The 26,764-nt window shown below is 36.9% G+C and overlaps 2 protein-coding genes across 3 annotated transcripts in view; one reads left to right on the forward strand and one right to left on the reverse strand.

The window, feature by feature from the left end:
- The window catches only part of GPR155 (G protein-coupled receptor 155), a 47,579-nt gene extending 36,398 nt beyond the window's left edge, over positions 1-11,181 (forward strand). For both annotated transcript variants that reach the window (XM_029934364.1, XM_029934365.1), the window contains 4 exons: positions 1,638-1,733; positions 4,108-4,172; positions 6,472-6,609; positions 9,228-11,181. In XM_029934364.1, coding sequence (XP_029790224.1) covers positions 1,638-1,733; positions 4,108-4,172; positions 6,472-6,609; positions 9,228-9,519 — 591 coding nt within the window. In that variant the 3' untranslated portion in view covers positions 9,520-11,181. The remainder of the gene's footprint in view (positions 1-1,637; positions 1,734-4,107; positions 4,173-6,471; positions 6,610-9,227) is intronic.
- Positions 11,182-17,482: 6,301 nt separating this feature from the next.
- The window catches only part of SCRN3 (secernin 3), a 32,307-nt gene continuing 23,025 nt past the window's right edge, over positions 17,483-26,764 (reverse strand). Inside the window, exons 6-8 of the mRNA XM_029934368.1 lie at positions 22,669-22,831; positions 21,521-21,701; positions 17,483-17,945 (exon numbers count right to left, since the gene is read on the reverse strand). Of these exons, the coding sequence (XP_029790228.1) occupies positions 17,775-17,945; positions 21,521-21,701; positions 22,669-22,831 (515 nt within the window). The 3' untranslated portion in view covers positions 17,483-17,774. The remainder of the gene's footprint in view (positions 17,946-21,520; positions 21,702-22,668; positions 22,832-26,764) is intronic.

Below are 26,764 nucleotides of genomic sequence, written 5' to 3' on the forward strand. Positions count from 1 at the left end.
AGCACAGAGTTGTCTAAATGCCCCAATAGCCTATTTGGCTTCGCGTCACTGACTCATTCTATGCTCTGAGCCGAGAACTTGGTAAAACCGGGTCTCTCCATTCTGCGTGCAGGGCCGCTCCGTGAAAACATGCCGACACGGTCTCCCAGAAGACATTCCTCAGATAAACTTTTAGGAGGAATTTTTAATTATGAAAATAGCATAACTACTTAATGCCATAGATATTTACAATATCACTGCCTTCTCTTTTTTAATACATTTTTCATGGTTCTAAATTGTACTCAGAGATTTATACTCCGCATTGTCACTTATGTCATTTTCATGTGGCTTCATAGTTGTTCATAACTGTTACTTTAAATGGCTCCTCTGTAAACCATACAGGATTGTAATTGTTGTTATTTCCCCAACCCCTTCCTTATGGATGATTATTCCTAGTTTTTCCAAATGCTCCAATGAACATCTCCATGCAGTATTTCATTATGAGAGATTCTCAAACTTGGGAAACCTGGATCAAAGACTATAAATATTTTTGTGCCTTTGGATGCATTCTACTAAATTGTTTTCTGCAGGAGTAATATAGATTTGTAAAAGTACTCCCACCAGCACTGAGTGTTACGAATTTTATTTATTCTTATTTTTATTTTTTTAAATAAAGAGAGAGTGCAAGGAAATGGCAGAGACAGAGGGAGACAGAGATCTCACACCCATGAACCATGAGATTGTGACTTGAGCCAAAATCAAAATCAGACTCATACCAACTAAACCACCCAGGCACCCCTGAATGTTATGAATTTCAAAGTTTGATAACTTTAGAAGTCAAATATAGCACTTTATTTTCTAAATGCATTTCTTTGATTACTAAGGGATTTAAAAATAATTTTATGTCCTCTTGTGTGAATTATCAGTTATTATTATATAATTCTTTAAGATGGTTCAAATGTAACTTGCCTAGAGATGGGAGATGGACCATATATATAACGAATGAAGAAACCTTTTTACACTGAATGCTATCAGCCAGCACCATTTAAACCGCTGTTTAAGAACAAAAATCAAAAAGAGGCACCTGGGTGGCTCAGCCAGTTGAGCATCCGACTTCTTCAGCTCAGGTCACGATCTTACGGTTCATGGGTTCGAGCCCTGCATCTGGCTCTGTGCTGACTCGGAGCCTGGAGCCTGCTTTAGATTCTGTGTCTCCCTCTCTCACTGCCGTCCCACTACTTGCTGTCTTTCTCAAAAATAAATAAACATTTAAAAAGTTATTTAAAAAAGAACAAAAATCAAAAAGTAAGAAATGCTGCCAAGAACTGCTGCTTAATGGTGTGATTGTTTTCATTGTGTAGAACTAATTTTAAAATCAGGCCTTAGGCTAGTTGGCAGTCCTGATATATTATGTAAGCCTCTGTGTGATGGCACATGTCTTCTTGCTTCAGATCTGATCAAATTAGATGCTGTTTGAATGACATCTGTCAGCAGGAGAGGTTGAAACCTCTTGTTCAAAAGACAAAGCCTCTGTATTCTCTCAGTGTTTTTCCTTTTAGTCTTTTTCTCCCTAATTATTAAGCTGATAAGTTATTCTGGAGAGAAAGAAATGAGTAGCTAGCTTCATTTTAAAATACTATTTTCACCTTCCTTTACAGAATCTTTCCAGTTGTTTATGGTGGCTATTCAACCAAGAACCTGGAAGGCTCTATGTCGAGTTACAGTTTTTCTGTGCTGTGTTTAACTTTGGCCAGGTATTTATTTACTGAGAACTTTGGGGGCTTTTTTGTTTTCCTGGATTGTTGTTTGGGGGGTAGTGGTGCGGATGTTGTTGTTTTCTTTTAAATCAAAAGGGTTTAGTTGGTTTGCCAGCTGCCCGCATGCGTGACAGCTGACAGCTGCTTCTGTCTCCATACTGGATCCAGCCATCAGAATGCTCATTGAGTGTTTCAGGCACAAACACCAGATAGTTTTTTGCTTTGGTTTTAAAATAAAGAATGATAATTTAAGCAGGGACAAGATGCCCCAACTTCTTTTGAAACTTTGTTATGGTCTTAATAAGTCGCTTAGGGGAAAAGACTTACCTTCTCTGAGCCTTTCGGTGAGTCACTTAAATTGATGAACGTCGTTTCATTTACATGTTGTTTCTTAAAGGATAGGTGCTCAAATCCTTTTTAGAAAATTATGTGATGGATAAATACACGTGGGCCAGGGATGGTAGTTACTATTCCTTGACACTCTACTACCATATGCCAACATTACTAAGCGCTTTACACTAGTCCTCCTACTTAAACACCACAGGAATACCTACAACGTGACATTATCACTCCCAGTTTTTTTGGTTTTTGTTTTTAAAGACAGCGTGAGCAGGGGAGAGTCAGAGAAAGAGGGAGGTATAGAATCCGAAGGCAAGTTCCACGCTCTGAGCTAGCTGTCAGCACAGAGCCCTACGTGGGGCTGGAACCAGGTGTCCCATCACTCCCAGTTTAAAAAATTAGGAATAAAATTTCCTGGAGAACTGATATAATAGGTACTATTGTCTTTATGTCACTATTAAAAGGGATATTTAAGAATAAATGACATTTTACATATTGGGAAAATATTTTTATGTGAAAATTTCAAAATGTGATTCTGTTTTCAATCCCTTACTTTTTATCAAGAGAGGATATTAGTCCCCCAGGTTAAGTATCAGGTTGAAAAAAATACTGTATTTGAAGTCACTGGTTTTGCCTATTAAGCCTGAAATAATCGACTACCTGAGTCAGTTAACATTTATCAATAGATACCCCTGCACATTTTACCCCAACATTAATTTCTTGAAATATTTCCAGTTTGTTTTACCATTATTGTAGGAGCAAAATGACTACGTCTAGATAGATAAGTGACCTAATCAGTTTATTACACGTAGACTTGTGTATCCAAGGCTGCATGATGCCCACCTCACCTTGTGAATCTGCCTAAGATCTGATTTTTGTACCCAAAAACTGTAAAATCGTAGGGTGAAAACTCATAGCCTCACTCAGGAAGCCCACTCCAGGCTATCACCCCAGGACCGGAGCTGAGAAAGCTTCAACAACAAAGAAACTAATGCCAGGAATGTTGCATTTGAAATGAGGCCCCCACAGCTAATCGCCCAAGTGTTTCAAAGGAGAGACAGCTAGATAAACACTCACTGCCCCCCCCATCCCATATAGGTCACTCCTTTTTGGTTTATAGTTTGGGGATGAAGAAAGGTAGATCCTTCTGGCAATATATCGCATTGTCCATCCCATCTCCCACCAACCTGCGCTTAGATCCTGTTCCCACTCTGCCTGGCCAACGGCAGTGCCCAACCTCCTGTCTCCCCAAGCAATCCCAATCATCCTGACCCATGGTTGCTTTCTGGTGCCAGTTTTCCTCAGCACCCCCAAATCCCTCAAACCCTTTCCCTAAGCACCTAGCCGATTTCATGTCACATAAAGTTTGTTCAGCGACTTCCTTGTAATCAGATACTATATAATTCTATAATTTCTGAAGTATTAATGAAGATATATTAAATACCAAAGCACAGTGGGAGATTACTTATTTTCTTTTTTAAAAAGGGAAAGCGGGTGCCTGGGTGGCTCAGTTGGTTAAGTTTCCGACTTCAGCTCAGGTCATGATCTCACAGTTTGTGGGTTGGAGCCCCGTGTCAGCTCTCTGCTGACAGCTCAGAGCCTAGGGCCTGCTTCTGATTCTGTGTCTCCCTCTCTCTCTGACTGTCCCCCACTCACACTCTGTGTCTCTCTCTCTCTCAAAAATAAACATTAAAAAAATTTTTTAAATAAAAAAAGAAAACAGACACAAAGCTCTTAAATGTTTTTGTTTTTCTTCAGTAAGCTAGAATGCAGATATGGCAGCTCAGGCCTGGTTTAAGTCAATAATCCAACTTAATTAGTAGGACAGATGAAGAGGAAGAGGGAGCCAAGTATCCTACCTGCCTCCAGACACTGGACTTCAGAGGACCTACCTTGTGTGTTACATTTAAAACGCTGCTCTAATACCTATAGGTTGACTTCCCCCAGCACTAAGTATATGGTGGCTTCCATAATTTCTCAGTCTTAACATTCTACTGTTGAATTCATAACTATAACCTTTCTTCTTCCATAGGGATTTATTACCTTTGCCATCTTTGGATTGGACAAACATTTAATCATTCTACCTTTCAAAAGAAGGTAAATTGCTTTCAGATAAATCTATATCCGGGGGCACCTGGGTAGCTCCGGCAGTTAAATGTCCGACTTCAGCTCAGGTCGTGATCTCACGGTTCATGGGTTCAAGCCCCATATCAGACTCTGTGCTGGCAGCTCAGAGCCTGGAGCCTGGTTCAGATTCTGTGTCTCCCTCTCTCTCTGCCCCTCCTCTGCTCATTCTCTGTCTTTCTCGAAAGTAAACATTAAAAATAAAATTTTTTAGGGGCACCTGGGTGGCTCAGTCGGTTAAGCCTCCGGCTTCAGCTCAGGTCAGATCTCACCTTTGTGGGTTCAAGCCCCGCGTCAGGCTCTGTGCTGACAGCTAGCTCAGAGCCTGGAGCCTGCTTCCAGTTCTGTGTCTCCTTCTCTCTCTCTCTACCCCTCCCCCTCTCATGCTCTGTCTCTCTCTGTATCAAAAATAAATAAAACATTTAAAAAACATTTAAAAAATAAATAAAATTTTTTAAAGAAAGAAATCTGTATCTGTAAAAGAAATGACAAGGCCATTCTATTAAGATACTGATATTTTTAAAGCTTTTGTAATTGCTAGGAAACCACACAAAGGTTAAACATTGCAGAAAAGTTCTGTTGATTCACACCTTTGTTGTAAATAATTACATAGAAGGGGCACCTGGGCGGCTCAGTCAGCTAAGCCTCCAACTCTTAGTTTCAGCTCAGGTCATGATCTCAGGGTTCATGGGTTTGAACCCCATGTCAGGCTCTACACTGCTGGTGCAGAGCCTGCTTGGGATTCTCTGTTTCTGCCCGTTCCCTGCTTGCACCTGTTCTCTCTCTAAAAATAAAGAAAAATAAACTTTAAAAAAATAAATAATTGCAGAGAAAATATTAGAAGAACTCTTATTAACATTGTTATTTGTATTTCAACAAGAATTGATGGATGAGGACTTCTTTCTTTTTTCTTTAATGTTTATTTATTTTTGAGAGAGAGAAAGAGAAAGAGAGAACAGTTGGGGGAGGGGCAGAGACGGGGGGGACAGAAGATACAAAGCAGGCCCTGCACTGACAGCACAGAGCCTGATGTGGAGCTTGAACTCACGAGTCATGAGATCATGACCTGAGTAAAGTTGACTGAATGAGCCACCCAGGTGCCCTGATGGATGAGGACGTCTATCTATGCCATTAACTATATAAAGTAAAATGAAACTTAAAAATGTATTTAGAAATGGAAATGGTAGATTGTGTGCCCCCAAAGGTCTGTATTTGACAATAGAGATTCTCCTTTGACAATAGGATTTCTCTATCACACTGACAATTTATAGAAAACTCAAGTTCTCTTCTTCCTAAATTTTTGGTCTTTTATTAGTTTGGTGATGAGTTTCTTTGGAATCAGATTAGTAGCTTCTTTATGAGAAATAATGAAATGGGAATTCTGCAACTCAGGAGGGGAAGGAAGAGGGAGGCAAACATGTTCATTACTCTCATTTGTTTGCAAAGGTAAAATCAGTAGAAACTAGAAGTGCTAATGGGATTTATCCTACCAACTATCTAAAGAGTGCCCAGTATATTGGTCACTGTTCTTTATTCTCCTTCCTCTTATTTGTCATCATTAACATCATCACATCACATTAAGATATAGTTGCTTCATTTTATGAAGGAGGAAAAGCATAATAGGAAAGTCATTGAGGGGCGCCTGGGTGGCTCAGTTGGTTAGGTGTCCAACTTTGGCTCAGGTCATTATCTCATGTTCGTGGGTTCGAGCTCCACATTGGGCTTTGTGCTGATAGCTTGGAGGCTGGAGCCTGCTTCAGATTCTGTGTGTGTCTCTCTCTCAAAATTAAATAAACATTAAAAAAAAAAGTCATTGAACTTAGTTATCAGCTTCATAATGTTGATCAGTTAAAATGGTCAACACATGTTTTCTCTGAGCTGGCAGAAACAGAATTTCGATGTATTCCAGAGCCCAGTATTTTGTCTCTCTGGTACTGAAATTGGAAAATGATTAAGTAAAATACTTGATCTCTGAAAGTTATTTTCACAACTTTAAACACTAGAATGTAGAATAAGGAAAGAACTTCATTTTTTGGTAGAAACTGAAATAGATCAACTATGTCTGGACGGTTTATAAAATGTACAAGTCTCCACCTGCTTGGACTAGGAAACCAAGTACGGGCTAGGTCTTTGCTTGGGAGACTAACAACACCTGGATGTTGCCCGTGGCCGCTTTGGAGCAGCTGTGCTGAAGGGGCGTCAAGCCGGAAGGGGGCTCTCTCTGAGTACTTTCCATTCCCTAACAGTGACCTCCTTAAGTTTTGGTTTTCAGACTTGAATTCCTATGGAATAATAAAGATACAGCGGACAACAGGAGTTCTCCTGTTCCTGAGGAAATAAAAATGACCTGTCAACAGTTTATCCATTATCACCGTGACCTATGCATCCGAAACATTGTCAAGGAAAGAAGGCAAGTACAAATTCCAGATAATTATATTTTAGATTATTTATTTTGTTTGTAACAGGCTAAGTAATATGGTTGTAATTAACTACACTGGCTTTTTTTCAATAGCACAATTAACATGTAAAAGTTAAAACACCTATGGGTCAGTTTAAGAAACAGCATATACGGGGCACCTGGGTGGCTTAGTTGGTTGAGCATCCAACTTTCAGCTCAGGTCATGATCTCACTGTTTATGGGCTTGAGCCCCGCATCGGGCTGTGTGCTGCAGCTCAGAACCTGGAGCCTGTTTCAGATTCTGTGTCTCCTTCTCTCTCTGCCCCTCCCCCACCCCCACTCATGCTCTCTCTCTCTGTCTCTCAAAAATAAACACTAAAAAAATTGTTTAAAGGCAGCATATATAAGATTTTTACACCTTTTAAATGTTATATAACTTCTGATTTCCATATAAAATGTGAAAACTAAGTTAGAATGAATGAAAATGTAGTAAAATATTAACATTCACTTCATGTTGGCCTTTAAATGTCTCTCACAAAACTATGAAATACACTGGATTTAGAAGTGACTTTCTATTCTCTGTCTCCTAGTGGTATGTTATTTTGTATTATTCATGACATTATCAGGAAAATTAAATCAAATTTGTCCTTTTATGCCTATAACTGCAAATTTGAAATTTATGAAAATTCCTATTCAAGAAGATACATGTACACATATCATGCCACTATATTTTATTATAACCAGGTAGCCTGGGACAGCCAGTGGGAAGGGGACTCACTGGCTGGGCACTGATTTTAAAAGTCAGCTCCTGTATCTGCCACTTATTAGCTATGAGACATCATTGGGCAGGTTCAATTCTCTAAACCTTAGTTTTCCTCTTCTTTAAATTAGATAAAATGTGTTTTTGAATTGGATAGCAAAATCTATACGAGGGTCCTAGCCTGGTTTCTGGCAATGGTAAACCATGAAGAAAAGCTAAAGAGCCAAACAAAATTATTTCAGGTTCCACTTATGGATAATTTCAACAATTTACAGTTGCTTCTTAAAACTAAGAGAGGGGGGCTCCCGGGTGGCTCAGTCGGGTAAGCATCTGACTCTTGATTTCAGCTCATGTCATGATCTCACAGTTCGTGGGCTGGAGCCCTGCATTGGGCTCTGTGCTGACAGGATGGAGCCTGCTTGGGATTCTCTCTCTCTCTCTCTCTCTCTCTCTCTCTCTCTCTCTCTTTCTGCCCCTCGCCTGCTTGTGCTCTCTCTCTCAAAATAAATAAATAAACTTAAAAAATAATAAAATGACATACAGTGAAGAAAGGTGCTCCATGTCAGCTCTGCCAGGCCCGCTGTGGCTGCCTAGACGGGAAGCAAGGCTCTGGCAGCTTGTGGGCGGCCTCACGCCGATGGCGGAACGGGCACTGGCTGGTCGTGGTGGTGGCATCTCCTCCGCCACTCGGTGCGTCCCACGGGCTGGGCTTGTAGCTGCTGCTCAGTCACCAGGAAGCAAATATTCTTCCAGTGCCGTCTGGGATATAAGGTGTTGGGCTATCGATTAAAAACTGACAAGCAGGGAGAAGGCTCAGACAGAGGTTGTGATATTCAAAGTGATGTTTGTAGTTGTAAAGCATAAATTAAGAGATCTTATTACTAAGCAAACAACCGATGTTAAAATATTTTGATTTATGTACTTGAGAAGATTTTTCATGTATATTAGCCTCTTCTCTAATTTTTAGATGAAACTCTGTATTCATTGGTGGTTAAACGTCTTAAAATTTTTGTCTCTTATTTCTCATCTCGTCCTGATTTTCATCCACTCTTTCCTGTTGTCAAGCACTGCAGGTTTTCCGGCTTGACTGATGCCTGTGGACAGATTCATGTTGTCTATTGCATATTTGTATGAAAATGTACAGAATTCATTTAATTGCTTCTTTCACATTTCTCTTCCTCCTGTTTATTCGTACCTGAGGCGCCCCACATTTGCATTACGAAGACACATTTTAAATAATCAAGAAATAGATTCATAATCAAAGCACATTTTTAAAGACCCTAGATTTAAAGCAAGACAGATCACACTTAGTCTTTCCTTACTTTCTAATGCACCAAATTTCTGACAAGGCTGTCTCACTGATGAAGTCAGGAAGGAAAGACTATTGGTGGGCAGTTTGATATACAGAAAACAATGAAGTGATATTTGAGTAGTTTAGTAAAAATGGTCACTTTTCAAGAGCTTGTAAAAAATATCATTTAATGTTCCTAAGACTATTAAATTACTTATTATACCTAAGAATATACTTATAAAATAAGTAATATTCAACTGTCTACAGAATAGGTCTGATTATTACCAGGCAGCTACTATAAGAAAGAATGCTTCTTTGTAGATGCATTTACATTGTTTCAGTTTTTTTTTACATGTTTCTGTTTTCACAAGCATTATTGGCATTTTTTTTTCTGGTGGGTCTTTCTAGGGTCAGGTGAGTCAACAAATCCTTTATATTCAGAACAGTTTCATTCCTGCCACCCTTTTAACTACCATGTTGTGTCTCCTTGTCTCTTGTTTTTCCTCGCTTGTCCTCGGGCATGCAGTGCTGATACCAGGTTTACAGAGCATATGGGTCAATCATTCCTTTAACCTACAGGTGCGGAGCGAAGACCTCGACTGGGACCTTCTGTGGCTGTGACCTGGTGAACTGGCTCATTGAAGTCGGCCTTGCCTCCGACCGCGGGGAAGCTGTGATCTATGGAGACAGACTGGTGCAAGGGGGAGTCATCCAACACATAACCAACGAGTATGAATTTCGGGATGAGTACTTGTTTTACAGATTTCTTCAGAAGAGTCCTGAACAGAGCCCTCCTGCTGTTAACGCCAACACTCCCCCACAGGAAAGATATAAAGAGATCGAGCCTTCATCCCCCTCCCCTAAGACCTAAATTACCACGGAGACAACCCTGGGCCCTGTTCCAGCCCTAGGCCTGTTTCTTATTAGCTATGGGACCTTGGGCAAACCATAACCTCTCTAAGCCTCAGTTGCCTCTTCTGTAAAATTGGACGAGGTGTGTTCCTACCTCGTGCTAACGTTTTACGGCTTCGTGTGTTTGTAAAACACACCAGAAACTGACAAGAAAAAGAGGAAACCAAGTCAAAATTTAAAGTTCTGATAATAATATAATAATTACTATAAACTACTTATGCCAACATTTTAAAACATGGCTCCCCACAGCTGTTTGCTGTAACTTCAAAACCAACATCCAATGTATCACTGCTTTAAATTGCCGGATTTGGCAGGTGTGTGGCTGGCAGGGAATGGACCCTAAATTATGACAACTTTCACTTACTGATAGCACTTCCTGAAAAAGAATTTTAATGATTCCAATAAAAGACCTCCTTATTCTATTTTTCCCATTTTCTTATCAAATAGTACTCGTTAAAAACTAGATGCAGTATTTTTCTAAAGTTCATCTTCTCTTGCTTTTCTATCCAAAGTACTAATCTGTGTCACTAGAAGGGGAATAAGAACCACCATAAATATTACCTCCAAAATCCATCCACAGGAGTATAATCTTTAACATTTGTACTAAAAATAATTTCAGCAGATTTGTTTCGGTTTTATCAACAAATTGTTGCCACGTATCAATTCTGGTGTTTCCACAAAGCACCGCAGTCCAGAAGGATACCCTAGTCCCTTCTTCCCTGCAGTTACAGAGGAAAAAACTATAGTTTTTTGAACTATAGTTCAAGCCAAGATTTAAAAATTTTAAACCTAACACCCTACTTTTACATCTAAAATTAGTCTTCTTAAAGTGTCCATATATTTAAAAAAATCTATAAACTTGAAAGTTATTCAGTGTTGCCCTCAGATAAGCTTTTTCATCAGTAAATTAAAAAGAGATTAGTCACATGACCTTTGAACCTCTACTTAATTGTTAGGTGTCAGTGCTGGCTTACCTTATTTAAAACATGTTTCTAGTATTTATTTTTCTCATACTTGTAGTGTGTCACGTAAAAGCCATTTAGAAAATACTTTATAGAGTTAAATCATTGCTCTTCTAATGCTATGAATATGTAATTTTTAAAAAAACCTGCATGGAAGCCTCATGTATTTAGCAAGTAAATTACACCTCATTGTGTAGTAGTAACCTGTACCAGCTTTACGTTATGATTGGGGATTTTTTTCAGCAGAACTGTCTTGCTGCAAGACCCCCCCTTTTTTTTTATGACCACATTGTAACTCCCAGAATGCTCAGGGGTGAGCATAAAGCCTCACTGTTATACCAGGAGACTTTTACAGTTAGAGCAATACTGATATTAATTCACATGCATGCAGGCAACTCAAACTGAAGAATTTGTTTTGTGAACAAATCATACTACACCTGTTCTGTTATTTGCATGAAGGGAAAAAGCAGCATCTTTTTCCACAGGAAACACTAAGAGAAAACCCTGTATCAGAATGATCTGCGGTTTCAGATAACAATGTCTTTTAAGGGATATTTTTAGGATTACGGATATGCTAATTTTATTAAATGAAAATATTTGTAACTTTTACTCTCACTGACAACGCAAGTGTCTCAATAAAATACCTATTTTAACTTGCATCGCCAACATCTTCTTTGAATAATCTGAGAAGTGCAGAAGCCATCATAGAGGTCTTTTCAATGGGTCTCCTGAGATTTTCTGTTCTTTATTCATGAGTTTATGGGATCTATATGCACTGGACCTTACCCAATTATGCCCTCAGTGAGCACTTTTTATTAATGAATCAACATGACATTAGAGTCCTTTTCACATATTTCATAATTTTTAATATGCAGGGTCACAACTGGGTAAAGTATCTGATAGAATTTTGATTAAAATCTATCCCTTTTAGGTGCCTGGCTGGATCAGTTGGTAAATCATGCAACTCTGGATCTTGGGGTTGTGAGTTTCAAGCCCCAGGTTGGGTATACAAATAACTTAAAAAAAATTCTACCCCTTTTAGGCTAATATTCAGTAAGGTCAGTTTTCTTTTCTTTGTTCTGAAAAATTCCATGACTAGCTTTTATTTAAACTTCAATATTTTCAGAATAAGGTAAAGTGTGCTTAGCATTTTAAGAATAATAACTAATGACAATATGTTTCTAAAAGTAAGAAAGATGTAAAACTATTATTTTACATGTTTGCTATACAGAATAGTGTGTTCCCCAATAATTCTAATATGATGTTAAATATTAAATTACTTTATACCACTGGACATAGATAGTCAAGTGATGTCTGATGATTGGAAACACAGTTCAGGATCAGAAATATTATCACCATTCTTCAGGAAAAGGTGGGATGACAAATTTCTATGATTGGTATGATAAAAGCCTGAAGTAATTAGTTAAGAGAACATATTCACTCTGTAGAACCTATTTTTGATAAATATTACAAGAAGGAACTAAATTTCCAAAATTCTAGGCTACATAATTATTTCTAAGGGCAAAATTTTGGGTTGATCAACAAAACTAAAAGCCTACTGAATGGGAGAAGATATTTGCAAATGATATATCCAATGAAAGGCTAGTATCCAAAACATATAAAAGAATTTATACAACTTGACACCTAAAAACAATTTGATTAATAATGGACAGAAGACATGAACAGACATTTCTCCAAAGAAGAGATACAGATGGCCAACAGATACATGAAAAGATGCTCAACATCACTGATCATCAGGAAAATGCAAAAAATCACAATGAGATGTCACCTTACACCTGTCAGAATGGCTAAAATCAAAAACACAAGAAACAACAAATGTTGGTGAGGATGTGGAGAAAAAGGAACCCTCTTGCACTGTTGGTGGGAAGGCAAACTGGTATAGTCACTGTGGAAAGCCATATGGAGGTTCCTCAAAAAATGAAAAACAAAGAAAAAATTAAAAATAGAACTACCCTATGATCTAGTAACACACTACTGGGTGCAAGTACCCAGTATACGAAAGAAGAATATGAATACGAAAGAATCAAAAGAATACAAAGAAATACCTAAAGAATAAAAAACCACTAATTTGAAAGAATATGTGTATCCCTGTGTTTATTACAGCATTATCTGTAACAGCCAACCAAGTGCTCATTGATGAATGGATAAAGAAGATGTGGTATATATGGAATATTATTCAGCCATAAGAAATCTTGCCATTTGCAACAACATGGATGTATCTAAAGAGTATAATGGTAAGCAAAATAAATCAGAGAAAGACAAATACCATATGATTTCACCCATATGTGAAATTTAAGAAACAAAACAGAAAAAAAAGAAACCAAAATACAAACCGTTTATGATAGAGAACAAACAGATGGTTTTCAGAGGGGAGGTGGGGGGCGATGGGTAAACAAGTGAAAGGATTAAGAGTAGACTTATCTTGATGAGCTCTAAGTAATATATGGAATTGTCAACTCTATTGTATACCTAAAGCTAATATAACACTGTATGTTAACTGTAGTGAAGTTAAGAATAAAAAATTTTTTGGTCGAAAAATAATATATAAATTGTCATTTTCAACAAAGATCAAACAAACTAGTTTTCTCTATAAAGTACTCAGTGTATTAGTTATTCCCTTGGTTTATTACATCATGGGAAATAATAAACCACATTACTGAAGGGTTAACCAAAAAAAAAAAAAAAAAGCTTGATTTCAGCTACTGTATTTTACTCCTAAGAAACATGAAATTTAAGAAAACCTTACATTTTCGGGGTACCTGGGTGGCTCAGTCAGTTAAGGGTCCGACTTTGGCTCAGCTCATGATCTCAGGGTTCATGGGTTCGAGCTCTCTGTCAGGCTCTGTGCTGACAGCCCAGAGCTTGGAGTTTGCTTTGAAATCTGTGTCTGCCTCTCTCTCTGCTCTTCCCCTGCTCATGCTCTGTCTCTCTCACCCTCTCAAAAATAAATAAACATTTAAAAAAAGAAAGAAAGAAAACCTGGGGTGCCTGATTGGCTCAGTCGGTTAAGCATTGGCTTCAGCTCAAGTCATGATCTTGTGGTTCGTGGGTTCAAGTCTTATGCGCGGCTATGCTGACAGCTCAGAACCTGGAGCCTGTCTTCAGATTCTGTGTCTCCCTCTCTCTCTGACCCTCCTCTGCTCATGTTGTCTCTATCTCTTTCTCTCTCTCTCTCTCAGAAATAAATAAAAAACATTGAGAAAAAAAGAAAACCTTAAATTTTCTAAAATATATTACAAGGCATTAATTACCCATACAATTACCAAAACTCAAATACCATATTGGATTTAGATAGAGAAAGTTTTCCAAACTGTTTCTTTATTAATGCACATATCCTTATAACAATCCCTTTTTTATTAGGGAATTACTATTCCCATTTTGAATACGGAAAAAGGCAACAGGTTACCTGAGGCTTAACAAAGGCTACGAAGTTGTACAGATAGTCTAAATAATTTGCTCAACTCTACAGAGGACTGGGTAAATTATTTCCATCAGCACTTGAATGTTAATTTAATAAATATTTATTGAGCATCTAACTTGTACCAACATAATGGTGAATACCGAACACACAATAGTGGGAACAAGATGGTTCCTAACCTCATAAAGCTTCTATGTTACTGTGAAAAACAGATTTTGTGAAACATATAATTATACTTGTGATAAGCATCACATGTGGCTCTGAGAGTATGTAACAACAGACTTCACCTTGTGGTATGCGGAAAACTTTCCTGAGGAACTCATGTTTCAGCAAAATTCTAAAGGATAAAAACAAGAGGAACACGTGAAATGAATGGTGCAAACAGAGGGCACAGCCACCGTGAAGGCAGTGGGCACATTCAAGGATTTGAAAGAGCAGCGTGATAGATAAGTGAAACAAGCCAGTCAAAGAAAGACAGATACTATATGATTACATTCATATGTGGAATTTAAGAAACAGACAAACATAGGGGAAGGAAAAAAAAAAGACGGAGGCAAACCATAAAAGAGCCTGTTAACTACAGAGAACTGTGGGTTGATGGAGGTGGGTGGGGAGGGGCTAAATGATGAGTATCAAGGAGGGCATTTGTGATGATGTGCACTGGGCGTTATATCTAAGTGATGAATCACTAAATTCCCACTAATATTACACTATATGTTAACTAATTTAAATAAAAACTTGAAACATTAAAAAAAAAGCCTGAAAGAGCAGGGGCCCCAGTTGGTTAAACATCCGATTTAAGCTCAGGTCATGACCTCATGATTCTGGGTTCGAGTGCCACCTTGGACTCTCTGCTGTCAGCTCAGAATCTGGAGCCTGCTTCGGATTGTGTGTGTGTGTGTGTGCGCGCGCGCGTGCACACACGCCTATACCCCACTTGTGCTCTCTCACGAGAATAAATGAATAAACTCAAAAAGAGCAGCAGAGTAAAAGCTTTTTAAATAGGGTACAAGGGTTCCTTTACGCTGTCAGTAAGAATGCAAATTGATGCAGGCAGGCACTGTGGAAAACAGTACAGAGGTTCCTTCGAAAGTTAAAAATAGAGGGGCACCTGCATGGATCAGTTGGTTAAGTGTCTGACTCTTAACTCTGTCGGCTTAGATCATGATCTCATGGGTTGTGAATCTAAGCCCTACATCAGGCTCTGCATTGACAGCATGGAGTCTGCTTGGGATTCTCCCTCTCTCTCAAAAGAAATTAAACATTTTTTTAAAAGCTAAAAATAGATTTACCATATGATACAGTAACTCCAGTTTGGGTATTTAACCAAAGAAAACAAAAACACTAATTCAAAAAGATATGCACCCCTTTGTTTATTGCAGCATTATTACATAGCCTAGATGCAGAAGCAACCCAAGTGTCCATTGATGGATGGATAAGGAAGATGTGGTGTATATATACAATGGAATATTATTCAGTAATAGGAAAGAATGAAATCTTGCCATTTGCAACAACATGGATGGACCTAGAGGGTATAATGCCAATGAAATAAGACAAAATACCATATGATTTCACCCACATGCAGAATTTAACAAAGGAACAACAACAAAAAAGAAACAAAGAAACAGATTCTTATAGCAGATGTTTATAGCAGCTTTATTCATAATTGCCAAAAACATGGAAGCAACTTAAGTGTCCTTCAGTAGGACCTATGGCTTTATGGCTGGGTATCAGCAACCAAGATATCCAGACAATGGAATATTATTCAGCACTGAAAAAGAAATGAGCTCTTGAGCCATGAAAAGACAAGGAGGAATCGTAAATGCATACTACTAAGTAAGTTAAAGAGCAAATCTGAAAAGGCTATGTACTGTATGATTCTGACATTCTAGAAAAGGCAAAACTGTGGAGATGATAAAAAGGTAAGTGGTTGTCAGGGAGTAGGGGGAGGGAGAGATGAACAGATGGAGCACAGATGATATTTATAGCAGTGAAATTATTCTGTATGATACACATTAACACATGTCATTATACATTTGTCCAAACTCATAGGAGGTACAATGAGTGAAACCAAGTGTAGACTATGGATTTTGGGTGATAATGTATGACAGTGTAGGTTTATCAGTTGTAATAAATGTATTACTCTAATGTGAGATGTTGCCAGAGATGGGGACATTGGAGGTGGGACAGGAGGTATGTGGGGACTCTGTGCTTTCTGCTCAGTTTTGCTCTAAACCTAAATCTGCTATAAAAAATATTTTTTTTTCTTAAAAAGCTTTAGGAAGAAAATTTATTATTAGATTTACATTCCTAAGAGATCACTCTGGCTGCAGTGACCAATGTGAATGGAGATAAAAACCAAAAATGGGTGTAGAACAGTCACCAGCAGGTACGAGATACTGCTAGTTGAGTCAAGGGTGGTGTGGGAGGAGAAAGAGAAAACAGGCGAGCCCTAGAGAGAGAAATAAGATTCAAGCATGTGTCCCTGGACAAATGAACAGACTGCTTGCCCTTAGTTTCCTCATATATTAAGAGAGAGAAAGGAGGTATTTGGGGGTTGGCCAAGGTCTTCATGACTTGACGAGAACCTGTCACTGAACCATACATACGGCAAGCAAGAATTAACTGAGTACTTGAGACAAATCTCTTTTCTTTTGCAACGGTAGTCCTGTATTAGACGAGCAAAATCAAGCACATTATGGTTTTTATGAGAGAACTTAAAAAAAGGAATTTCTTTAATCATCCACTACTTTAGTAATAATCCTAATTACAATGATAGCAACCAATAAATATGGTAATATAGTAAGAAATCTAAAATAGGTATTTCTAGAAACCAATGAAGAGTGTTGAGTCCAATTCTTTTGTTTATAGTTGCAACTTTGAGTCTTACTTGGTAATCTCTCTGTAACTTTAAAAAAGTTTTATAAACTTTGGGTAGATATTACTTATTAATAATGTTCATAATACATTATACACTATAATGTTCAGAGGACACTAATAATTCGATGTCATTGCCCCTATCTCATTCCTGTTGCTGTTTTCACTGAAGGAACAGAAATAAAATTCGAGAAAAATTCAAGACACAGAAACGGCATCTCCTAAGGTCTTGGCTCCCTTATCCCATTTCCTAATCTCCCAGACAAGCTCTTCTAAAAATACTACCATAAAAGCCTATAAAGGTGCATGGCTGAAAAAGTGCTTGATGATTAGAGCTAGAAGCTCACTGGTGCCAAGTTTTGACAAAAAACATGTTTGCGTTTAATAAAAGTGCATTTGCAGGACTAATACACTGTAATAAGACAACATGTAAATCTGGAAAATTTTGTTAGAGATGATAATATTTGCCTAATGAGAAAAAACTCATTACCTGAGGAACAATATTTTCCATTACTAAAGAAAAATCTGCTTTCTTGCTGTAATTGAGGACAATATATAACTATACTAAGTATAAATCCATTAATTATTTTAATATTTTATACTTTATGCAGAATTGAATAATTACTGTAATTTTTAAAAAGGTATTATGGCTAGAAAAAAAACCATACACACACACACACACACACACACACACACACACACACACAAACTCGCGCACAAATACCTGAAATTCTTCCTGGCTATTCCATGATATATATGTGCCTAATTCCAATATTATTTTCTTTTTTAATATTTCAGCAAGACTATGTGTAGTTTTAATAGGCTATTACATAAATGCTATTAAAGAATAATCAGATCTACTTGAACTAAGTTATATAATTTACCAAGGTGAGACATTCTGACTTTGATGGAGACTGTTGACCATTTATATGATCTCTAAGGACTCGTGTTTGACTTATAAATTCTAATTTCATCTTTTGCACACTGAGGAAAGAGATTAACAATTTTGTCAACATCAAGATGCTTGTTTTGAAGAATTGATTCCATTTCTTTGAATAGTTCTTTCTCCAGTTTCCTCATGTTGTCCAACATGGTTTTGGCTTTTTCCTTAACAATGAAAAAATAAAAATAAGTAAATACACATATACATAGAAGTCTAACCAAATTCCAACCTACCTCTATAGACAAGCTTTTTTCACTTGGGTTTCGACTTCTAGTTTGGGTCCCCTCCTCTTATTTTTTAGATATAGTAAGGAATTAAATTCTTGGAGAAAAATCTTTATTCTATATTGAGTTAAAGGATTAACCCCAATTTATTAGGTATTTTTAGTAGACAAGATAAAGATAATTGGGTAGGATTAGTCTATAAGCAAGAAACCTAAAAGGCAAATTTACAGAACCATTGAAATTATGATGATGTATCTGGGGAAGGTTGCTGAAAATTTAGGCTAAGCTATTTTTATGAAGGTGGATCCTCTATATTTAAAATCAATATTATAAGATTAAACAAAGGAAAAACAACAGTAGTATTCAAGGGAATGAACAACTAAAAGAAAAGACATTTTCTCTATGATTCCTCTCTTTTTTAAAAAGTGTTAAGTGCTTATAATTTTTAAACATAAGCATTATAGAAGATTAATATCATCCAAAATCTCATCTCTAGAAATAAGCAGATATATTTTTGAGTGGACAGATAGATTGACAAATAATTTTCTTTTTTTTAATTAAGTTTCTTTTTTATTTTTTTTTGAGAGACAGAGAGAGACAGTGCAATCAGGGGAGGGTCAGAGAGAGAGAGGGAGACACAGAATCTGAAGCAGGCTCCAGGCTCTGAACTAGCTGTCAGCACAGAGCCCGACGCAGGGCTCAAACCCACGAACCATGATATCATGACCTGAACCGAAGCCGGATGCTTAATCAACTGAGCCACCCAGGCACCCCGACAAATAACTTTCTAATATCCATACTCTTCAGCTTTTCTCTGCCCCAGAGATAAAATATAGTTTAGAAGGAAATGGAAGAGCTAGCTAAAGACTTTTTTTTTTTTTTTTACAAAACCATCAACTGACTCCTTCCATGAAGGAAAAGATTGGCCATCTTACACCTTTTCACACCTGTTTGTACCAGCTCCTGATTTCTATTGCTCTAATTCCTTTCACTTCCTCAAACTATATACATTTACATTCTTTCTTCATAAAATGAATTCAATCAATTGTCCTCCAGGTAATTATTTATTTACTTTTGTCTGTAGTATGTTTCCACGGTTGCCATTCCCCCACCCGCTTTGCTTACACTTAAAGCAGAGAACTCTGTCCAGACCTCCTAATGCTGGGAATTCTTGACACCTGCTTTATCTTGGACTAATCTGTTTTCACTTGTAACTCCCAGTGTAAACACTTTTTGTAGCCTGGTGGCATGGAGGCCAGCAATGTGTTCTGGGGGCAGTAAGTATGCTGGTGAGAGCCCAGTCTACTGGCCCGTGGGGTCATCCACTGCATGGGCGTGGCTTACGCTCCAGACAGCACAGCCCTGTGAGAATGAACCCCTGGGCCTTCTTGCCTTTGCTCAAGCTCCTCAGTGATATGTTTCAAGAGTGTCCACTCTGGAGGGATTTTGCCTCACTTCTCCCTGAGCAGCCTCTACATTGCCACTAATCACTTAGTTCTCAAGCACTGTCAGCTTCCTTTCCCCTCAATACTGTTTCTGGAAGGTTGGTTTTGTAGACTTATTATTGAATGTGTGTTAAATTGCTGATTGACATTTTTCTAAGTAATATTGAAATTTAAAAATGTTTTAAATTTCTCTTTATGTTTTTTATTTATTTTTGAGAGACAGAGAGAGACAGTGTGAGCAGGGGAGGGTCAGAGAGAGAGGAAGGCACAGAATCCAAAGCAGACTCCAGGTTCTGAGCTAGCTTCAGCACAGAGCCTGATGCAGGGCTCAAACCCACAAACTTTGAGATCATGACCTGAGTCGAAGCCGGATGCTTAACCGACTAAGCCACCCAGGCGCCCCTGAAATTAAAATTTTAAAGCTGTTAGTATTTTAGGCTTTATTTACTAGCCATTAAATGTTGACTGGCAATAGGAAGTAGTAGAAAAACAACAGAATAGGAAGAAGTGTCAAAGAGCTGGATTCTGGTCTACTTTTTTTACTACACATTAGTTTCCGGTGTACAATACAGTGTTTGGACACCTGCTCGCCCAAGCGTAGCTGCCATCTGTCACCAAACAATGCCACCACAATACCATTAACTAGATTCCTTATGTGCCTTTTATCCCCATGACGTTTGTTCCATAACTAGACACCCGTATCTTCCTCTTCACTCACGTTGTCCACTCCCTCACCCCCGTCATCTGGCGACCATTAATCTCTTTGTTCTCTGTAGTTTGGGTCTACTTCTGCTGTTTTGTTTTTTTAGATTCCACACATCAGTGAATCATATAGTACTTGTCTTTCTCTGGTTCTAGTCTATTTTTATGAGATAGGAAGAGTCAATGCTATTAGTAATTTTAATTTACATTTCTTGATTACTAATGAGGTTGGAAAGCTTCTCAGATGTTTATTGGCCATTAGTATTTCCTCTTAAATGACTTGTCTGTTCTTTTCCTTAGCCTATTTTTCAATTGTTCCTTGGTTGTTTTTGTCTTTTGCCTCAAAGAGGCAAAAATATGTGAATTTGAGTCTTTGTTATAGTGCAAATTTGTTACCTCAGTTTATGTTTATTTAACTTTTTTGTCAGACAGAAGTTTTAAGTTAAATCAATTACATTTGTTAGTCTTTTCCTTTTAAGGCATCTTGATTTCATGCTTCAAAAGGCCTGCCTCATCTCAAAATAAATATAACTTCCGTATTTTCTTCAAGTATGTATGTGTGTTTGAAAAAACATTTAGTTCCTTAATTCTTCTGAAATTTATTTCTGTTTTTTAATATTTATTTATTTATTTTAAGAGAAAGAAAGTTGTGGGAGAGGAGCATATGGGGTGAGGGGCAGACAATACAGCGCAGAGCCCAACATAGGGCTTGAACTCATGAACCTTGAGATCATGACCTGAGCTGAAATCAAGAGTCTGGCATTTAACTTACTAAGCCACCTAGGTAACCGCGAAATTTATTTTTGTATAGCTTATGAAGTTCTTGTTTTCCAAGAGTTGACCACTTATTACAATACCATTTATAGACAAAATATATTTTTCCCACTAATATGTAATATAGCGTTTCTTCAGGAGAAGTTGATACAATTTGATTTTAAAGTCCATGTGTAGATTAAGAATTTTTGTTTTGTGGAGTTCTGCCCTATAATGGTTCAAATGTTTTAAATTAAGCTTTCCAATAACTTTCTTCTTGTAGATTTTTTCTCTCAGTACCAACTGGTCATGGTAATTCACCAATAACTTAAAAATTCCTTTATTCTTTAAGAGTAATGACCTTATTTTTAATCTTTTGTTTGAGCTCTACTATAATTAAAGCACCTAAACTGCTTTATTTTTATTTTTAAAAATTTTTTATTATTTTTTAAAATGTTTGTTTATTTTTGAGAAAGAGAGAGACTCTAAACTATTTTTAAACCTATTTTACACGAAGAAGGGAAAGAAAGATGAAATTCCAAAGTTCAAAATGTGCATTGAATCACATTTTAAACTGTTCTTAATGATAAAACAGAAAATATATTTTAATCATACCTCCTTTTTGTCTATTACTTCCAATGCCTGTTGATGTTCTTGGTAGAGTGGGTGTCTTCTGTCAGGCTTAAACTGAAAACGTGGCTTCTTTTTAACTGGGTCTTCAAGTTCAAATGCTGGTGAACTGGTATCTAATAGTTGTGAAACATTCGGCACAAATATAAAAGGCTTAAAAACAGATCTAGAAGAAAAAGTCACAAAGTTGGCTTGTGGGGATAGTGGAGATAGGAAAATATTTAGCACTATTCTAAATCTTCTAAAATTCCCTCTAGTTAGAAGTTTCTATTAATTTGTTACATAAATTCTTCCCATCATACTAGTTATACCCAAGTCTGTCTTTCCTGGTACACTGGCTCTCCTTTGGGGCTAGGACCACACTTTACTTAGCCCCATATTCCCATTAACCTAACAAAGGGCCTGGCATAGAAACAGTGTCAAGTGAAATTATAGTCCATCATTTTCTCCTGCAAAAACCCTACTGTTGAAGAGTAAGAACAATCTTTGATGTTACAGATTGAGGATTAGGATTGGAATGAAATCACAGAAGCAGTATTAGTAAGGTGTTCCCAAGTCTCACTCCATCTTCTTGAAATTATCTTAGATAACATGAAAGTCTGTAACACTAGGAGATAGTAAATATAAGATCATTTCTCAATGTAGCATGCATTAAGTTCTGTGAGACACACTAATGACTTAAGACAATTTTAGATATAACTTCAACTACTGGTAGTTTAAGTTTTACATGCATATATTTTCTAGATATGAGCAGATAAGTAACTATCTAAATCCAGCACAACTACATCATTTAATTTTCTTACTGTTCTTAATTGTCTAATATAGTAATACTGAAATCTGCAAAGGAAAACCATCTGCTTTCTTTTCTTGACAATTTTAAATATATTTGGGGCAAACAGAGTAAGGATAACTGCATACAAAAAAAAACTATTAACATTTTTGTCCTAAAAAATGAGAACAGTTATGGCAGGAATTCACGTATGGAAATAGCAGCCTACAAACTGAACAGAAAATGCATCCAAAAATTACTGTCATATTTGTGTAAAAAAAATTTACCTGGCACAATCACCAACAGACTGATGACTACCCTAGCCCCTGACCTCATGCTGGTTTATAACACTTCGTGACTTTACCTCTCAGGATCAGGAGTCCCTGTAAAGAAGTGAATGCAAGGAAGGTTGGAGTCTTGAGGTAAAATAGAAACCATGCTTGCAGTAGTCAGGAATTCCCCCTCCATATTAATGCCACTTGGTTTATCTCGAAGAATTTCCATCATTGTTTCAAAAGTTATATTTCCTAGGGAAATCATTTTAAAAATCATCAAATACATATGAATTTGCAGGTTGACATACTGAAAATATGAACTGCTTTTTCTATTGATAATATATAACATGAGATATTGGTCTAGGGATAAATTAGAGACTGACTACAAACAAACCTTGTATCATAACTATTAGACTAGTCTCATTCCACTGTCATAAGGAAGATTTCTCTAAAAATATAAAATATACTAAATCTCAAAACGATTATTATCAGGTAAAATCTGTAACTTCCTAAGAAGAAGGAATCAAAAATGCAAAATACACTCAATCTCACTGTCCCTACAAAAATCTTCAAGGTGTATTTAGTTAGCAGTGAATTGACAATATCAGTAACTATTATCTGAGTCTATCCCATTCTGGGAACCAAACATTAAAAGAATATAGTGCTTGGTTTCCAATATTCTACAAGGTGTTCCATATAAAATAAATACTCCTTTTCCTGTAACTTCTGCAGCTGATATTAATACTCTTATCTGGAGGTGGCTGGGTGGCTCAGTGGGTTGGGTATCTAACTTCAGCTCAGGTCATGATCTCAAAGTTCACGAGTTCAAGCCCCACATTAGGCTCTGTGCTGACAGCTCAGAGCCTGGAGCCTGCTTCAGATTCTTCATCTCTCCTTCTCTCTCTTACCCCTCTCCCACAAGTGCTCTCTTTCTCTCAGAAATAAAGAAACATTTAAAAAATTTGTTTAAAAATACTCTTATCTGAAAGTGTGAATTGTAACCTGAGTGGGAATAAAGGTAACAAAACACATTATTAGTTAATAGGATATTAATGAACATAAATTTGCTGGACTACTTAAAACATTTAAACGTCCACTGTGTGTGATGAAAACAGATGGAATTATATTTTGTTTTCTGCTTTCAGTGTAAAGTTTGACACTTTAAGGAGTCTTTTATTTTAGAAAAAAAACTTTTATCTCTTTAGTGAACACAACATGACCATGGTTACGGAGAGCCTCAGATTTCCATATTTGAAAGGCATTTCCACCAAAAAATTTTAAAAGCCAGTCATGCCTCCAGACATCTCTGCTCCTTGCTACACATATCCACGCCCAAAGATGTGGTTCACAATCTAACTACCCCACGACAAGACAAAGACTCTTACCCCCCTGCAGAATGCAGTCCTCCAAAAGTAGCCCAAACCTCTTTACTCACATGTCATAATTCTCTTCCTTAAAATTTGACTCTCAGTTCCCCATGAATCAAATTAAAACTCCTTCATTTTAAGTATTTATTTACGTTTAGAGAAAGAGAGAGCACGAGCAGGGGAGGGGCAGAGAGAGAAGAAGAGAGAGGATCTCAAGCAGGCTCTGTTAAACAGGATGAACCATGAGATCATGACCTGAGGCAAATCAAGAGTCAGACTTTTAACAGACTGAGCCACCCAGGTGCCCCAAACTCCTTCAAATTAAAACTTACCATTAAGATTAACTGAAATAAGCTTTTCCTTTCCTATAAGCATTCTTGATTTTTTTGCACGTATATGTTCTATCTCTGCCATTAGATTATAAATTCTCTAAAGACAAGAATGGGATTTTTCTCTATTTAGTTTTCATTCATCCAACAAACACTTATTGAGCATCTACTAAAGGCCAGGCACTGTCCTAGGAAATGGAAAGATAAACAGGCAGATAGATATTGATGCACTTTGCCACAGATACGTAGCTCTGTGAATGTAAAGAAGTGAAAGTTCCCCCGATCCAATTTCAGTTGGAGGTAACCAGTTCACGATTCAAAAAGGATCTTTCATGAAGAGTTTCAGAATAGGTTTACAAGTTTTAACACAGGAAATTCTCATTATCAAAACTGGTACAAGAAAATAGCCATTTAAAGCAACACATCAAAGTGCTCGCTTTGGCAGAACGATACAGAGATTAGCACGGCCCCTATGCAAGGATGCAAGTTCATCAAGCATTCCATACTTTTTTCTTATTCCTGGGATACGGAAAGTGAAAATTTTACTTTTATTTTCTGTTAAAAATACTTTTAGATTATTTTCTATATTCTTTATTTTTTGTAATTTTTTTAATGCTTATTCTTTTTTTTTTAAGTTTACATCCAAGTTAGATACCATATAGTGCAACAATGATTTCAGCAGTGGATTCCTTAATGTAATTTTTTAAATTTTATTTTACTTTCTTCATTTCATTTTATTCTGTTTATTGTATACATTTAAAATTTTTAACTTTTTTTTACTTTTTTCTCTTTTCTTTTCCTTTTTTCTCTGTTCTATCATGCTTCTTTCAAAAACCAGACAAAAACATACCTAGGATCTAGCTTCCTTTATTTGATTTTTGTGTTGTTTTTATTTTTTTAGTTTTAGGTCTCTTTATTAGTTAAATTTTCTTCCTCCAAAATGACAAAATGAAGGATTCACGCCAATAGAAAGAAAAGGAAGAAATGAGAGCCAGGGACTTAATCAATACAGATAGAAGCAAGATGTCCGAACCAGATAGAATCACGGTAATAAGAACACTGGCTGGGGTTGAAAGAAGCACAGGATCCCTTTCTGCAGAGATAAAAGAAGTAAAATCCAGTCAGGACAAAATTAAAAATGCTATACCTGAGATGCAATCTCAAATGTATTCCACGGCACCAAAGACAGGTGAAGCAGAGCAGTGAATCAGCGGTATAGAAGACAAAATTATGGAGAATAATGAAGCAGAAAAAAGAGGGAAACTAAGGCAAAAGAGCATGATACAAAAATTAGAGAACGCAGTGACCTATTAAAAAGGAATAACATCCAAATCACTGAAGTCCTAGAAGTTGAAGAGAGAGAAAAAGGGGTAGACGGTTTATGTTAGCAAATCATAGCAAAAACTTTCCTTACCTGGGGAAAGACATAGACATCAAAATCCAACAAGCACAGAGAACAACCATTAGATTCAACAAAAACAGATCATCAACAAGGCATATCATAGTTAAATTCATAAAATATATAAACAAGAAAAGATTATGAAAGCAGCAAGAGAAAAAAGTCCTTTTCTTTTTTCTTCCTATAAGGGAAGACAGATCAGAAAGCTTATGGAAGAAACTGAAGAAGACATTAAAAAATGGAAAAACATTCCATGTTCATGGATTGGAAGAACAAATATTGTTAAAATGTCAATACTACCCAAAGAATCTACATACTCAATGCAATCCCTATCAAAATAATACCAGCCTTCTTCACAGAGCTAGAACAAACAATCTTAACATTTGTATGGAACCAGAAAAAGCCCCAAACAGTCAAAGCAATCCTGAAAGTGAAATGCAAAGCTGGAGGCATCACAATTCTGGACTTCAAGCTATATTACAAAGCTGTAAACATCAAGACAGTATGGTACTGGCACAAAAACAGAAGCATAGGTCAATGGACCAGAATAGAGAACCCATAAATGGACCCACAAACATATGGCCAATTAATATTTGACAAAGCAGGAAAGAAAATCCAATGGAATAAAGACAGTCTCTTTAGCAAATGGTGTTGGGAAAACTGGACAGCAGCATACAGAAGAATGAACCTGGACTACTTTCTCACACCATACAAAACATAAACTCAAGGTGGATGAAAGACCTAAATGTAAGACAGAAAGCCATCAAAATCCTAGAGGAGAAAGCAGACAACAACACAGCAACTTCTTACTCAGCATGACTCTGGAGGTAAAGGAAACAAAACTGAACTATTAGAACCTCATTAAGATGAAAAGCTTGAAACAAAACTGAACTATTAGAACCTCATTAAGATGAAAAGCTTTTGCACGGCAAAGGAAACAATCAGCAAAACTAAATCGCAACCCACAGAAAGGGAGAAGATATTTGCAAATGATACATCAGAAAAGGGTTAGTATCCAAAATCTATAAAGAACTTATATATATATATATATATATATATATATATATATATATATATATATATATATATA

This window comes from Suricata suricatta, chromosome 3 (assembly GCF_006229205.1).
Source record: "Suricata suricatta isolate VVHF042 chromosome 3, meerkat_22Aug2017_6uvM2_HiC, whole genome shotgun sequence".
Classification (NCBI taxonomy): Eukaryota; Metazoa; Chordata; class Mammalia; order Carnivora; family Herpestidae; genus Suricata; species Suricata suricatta.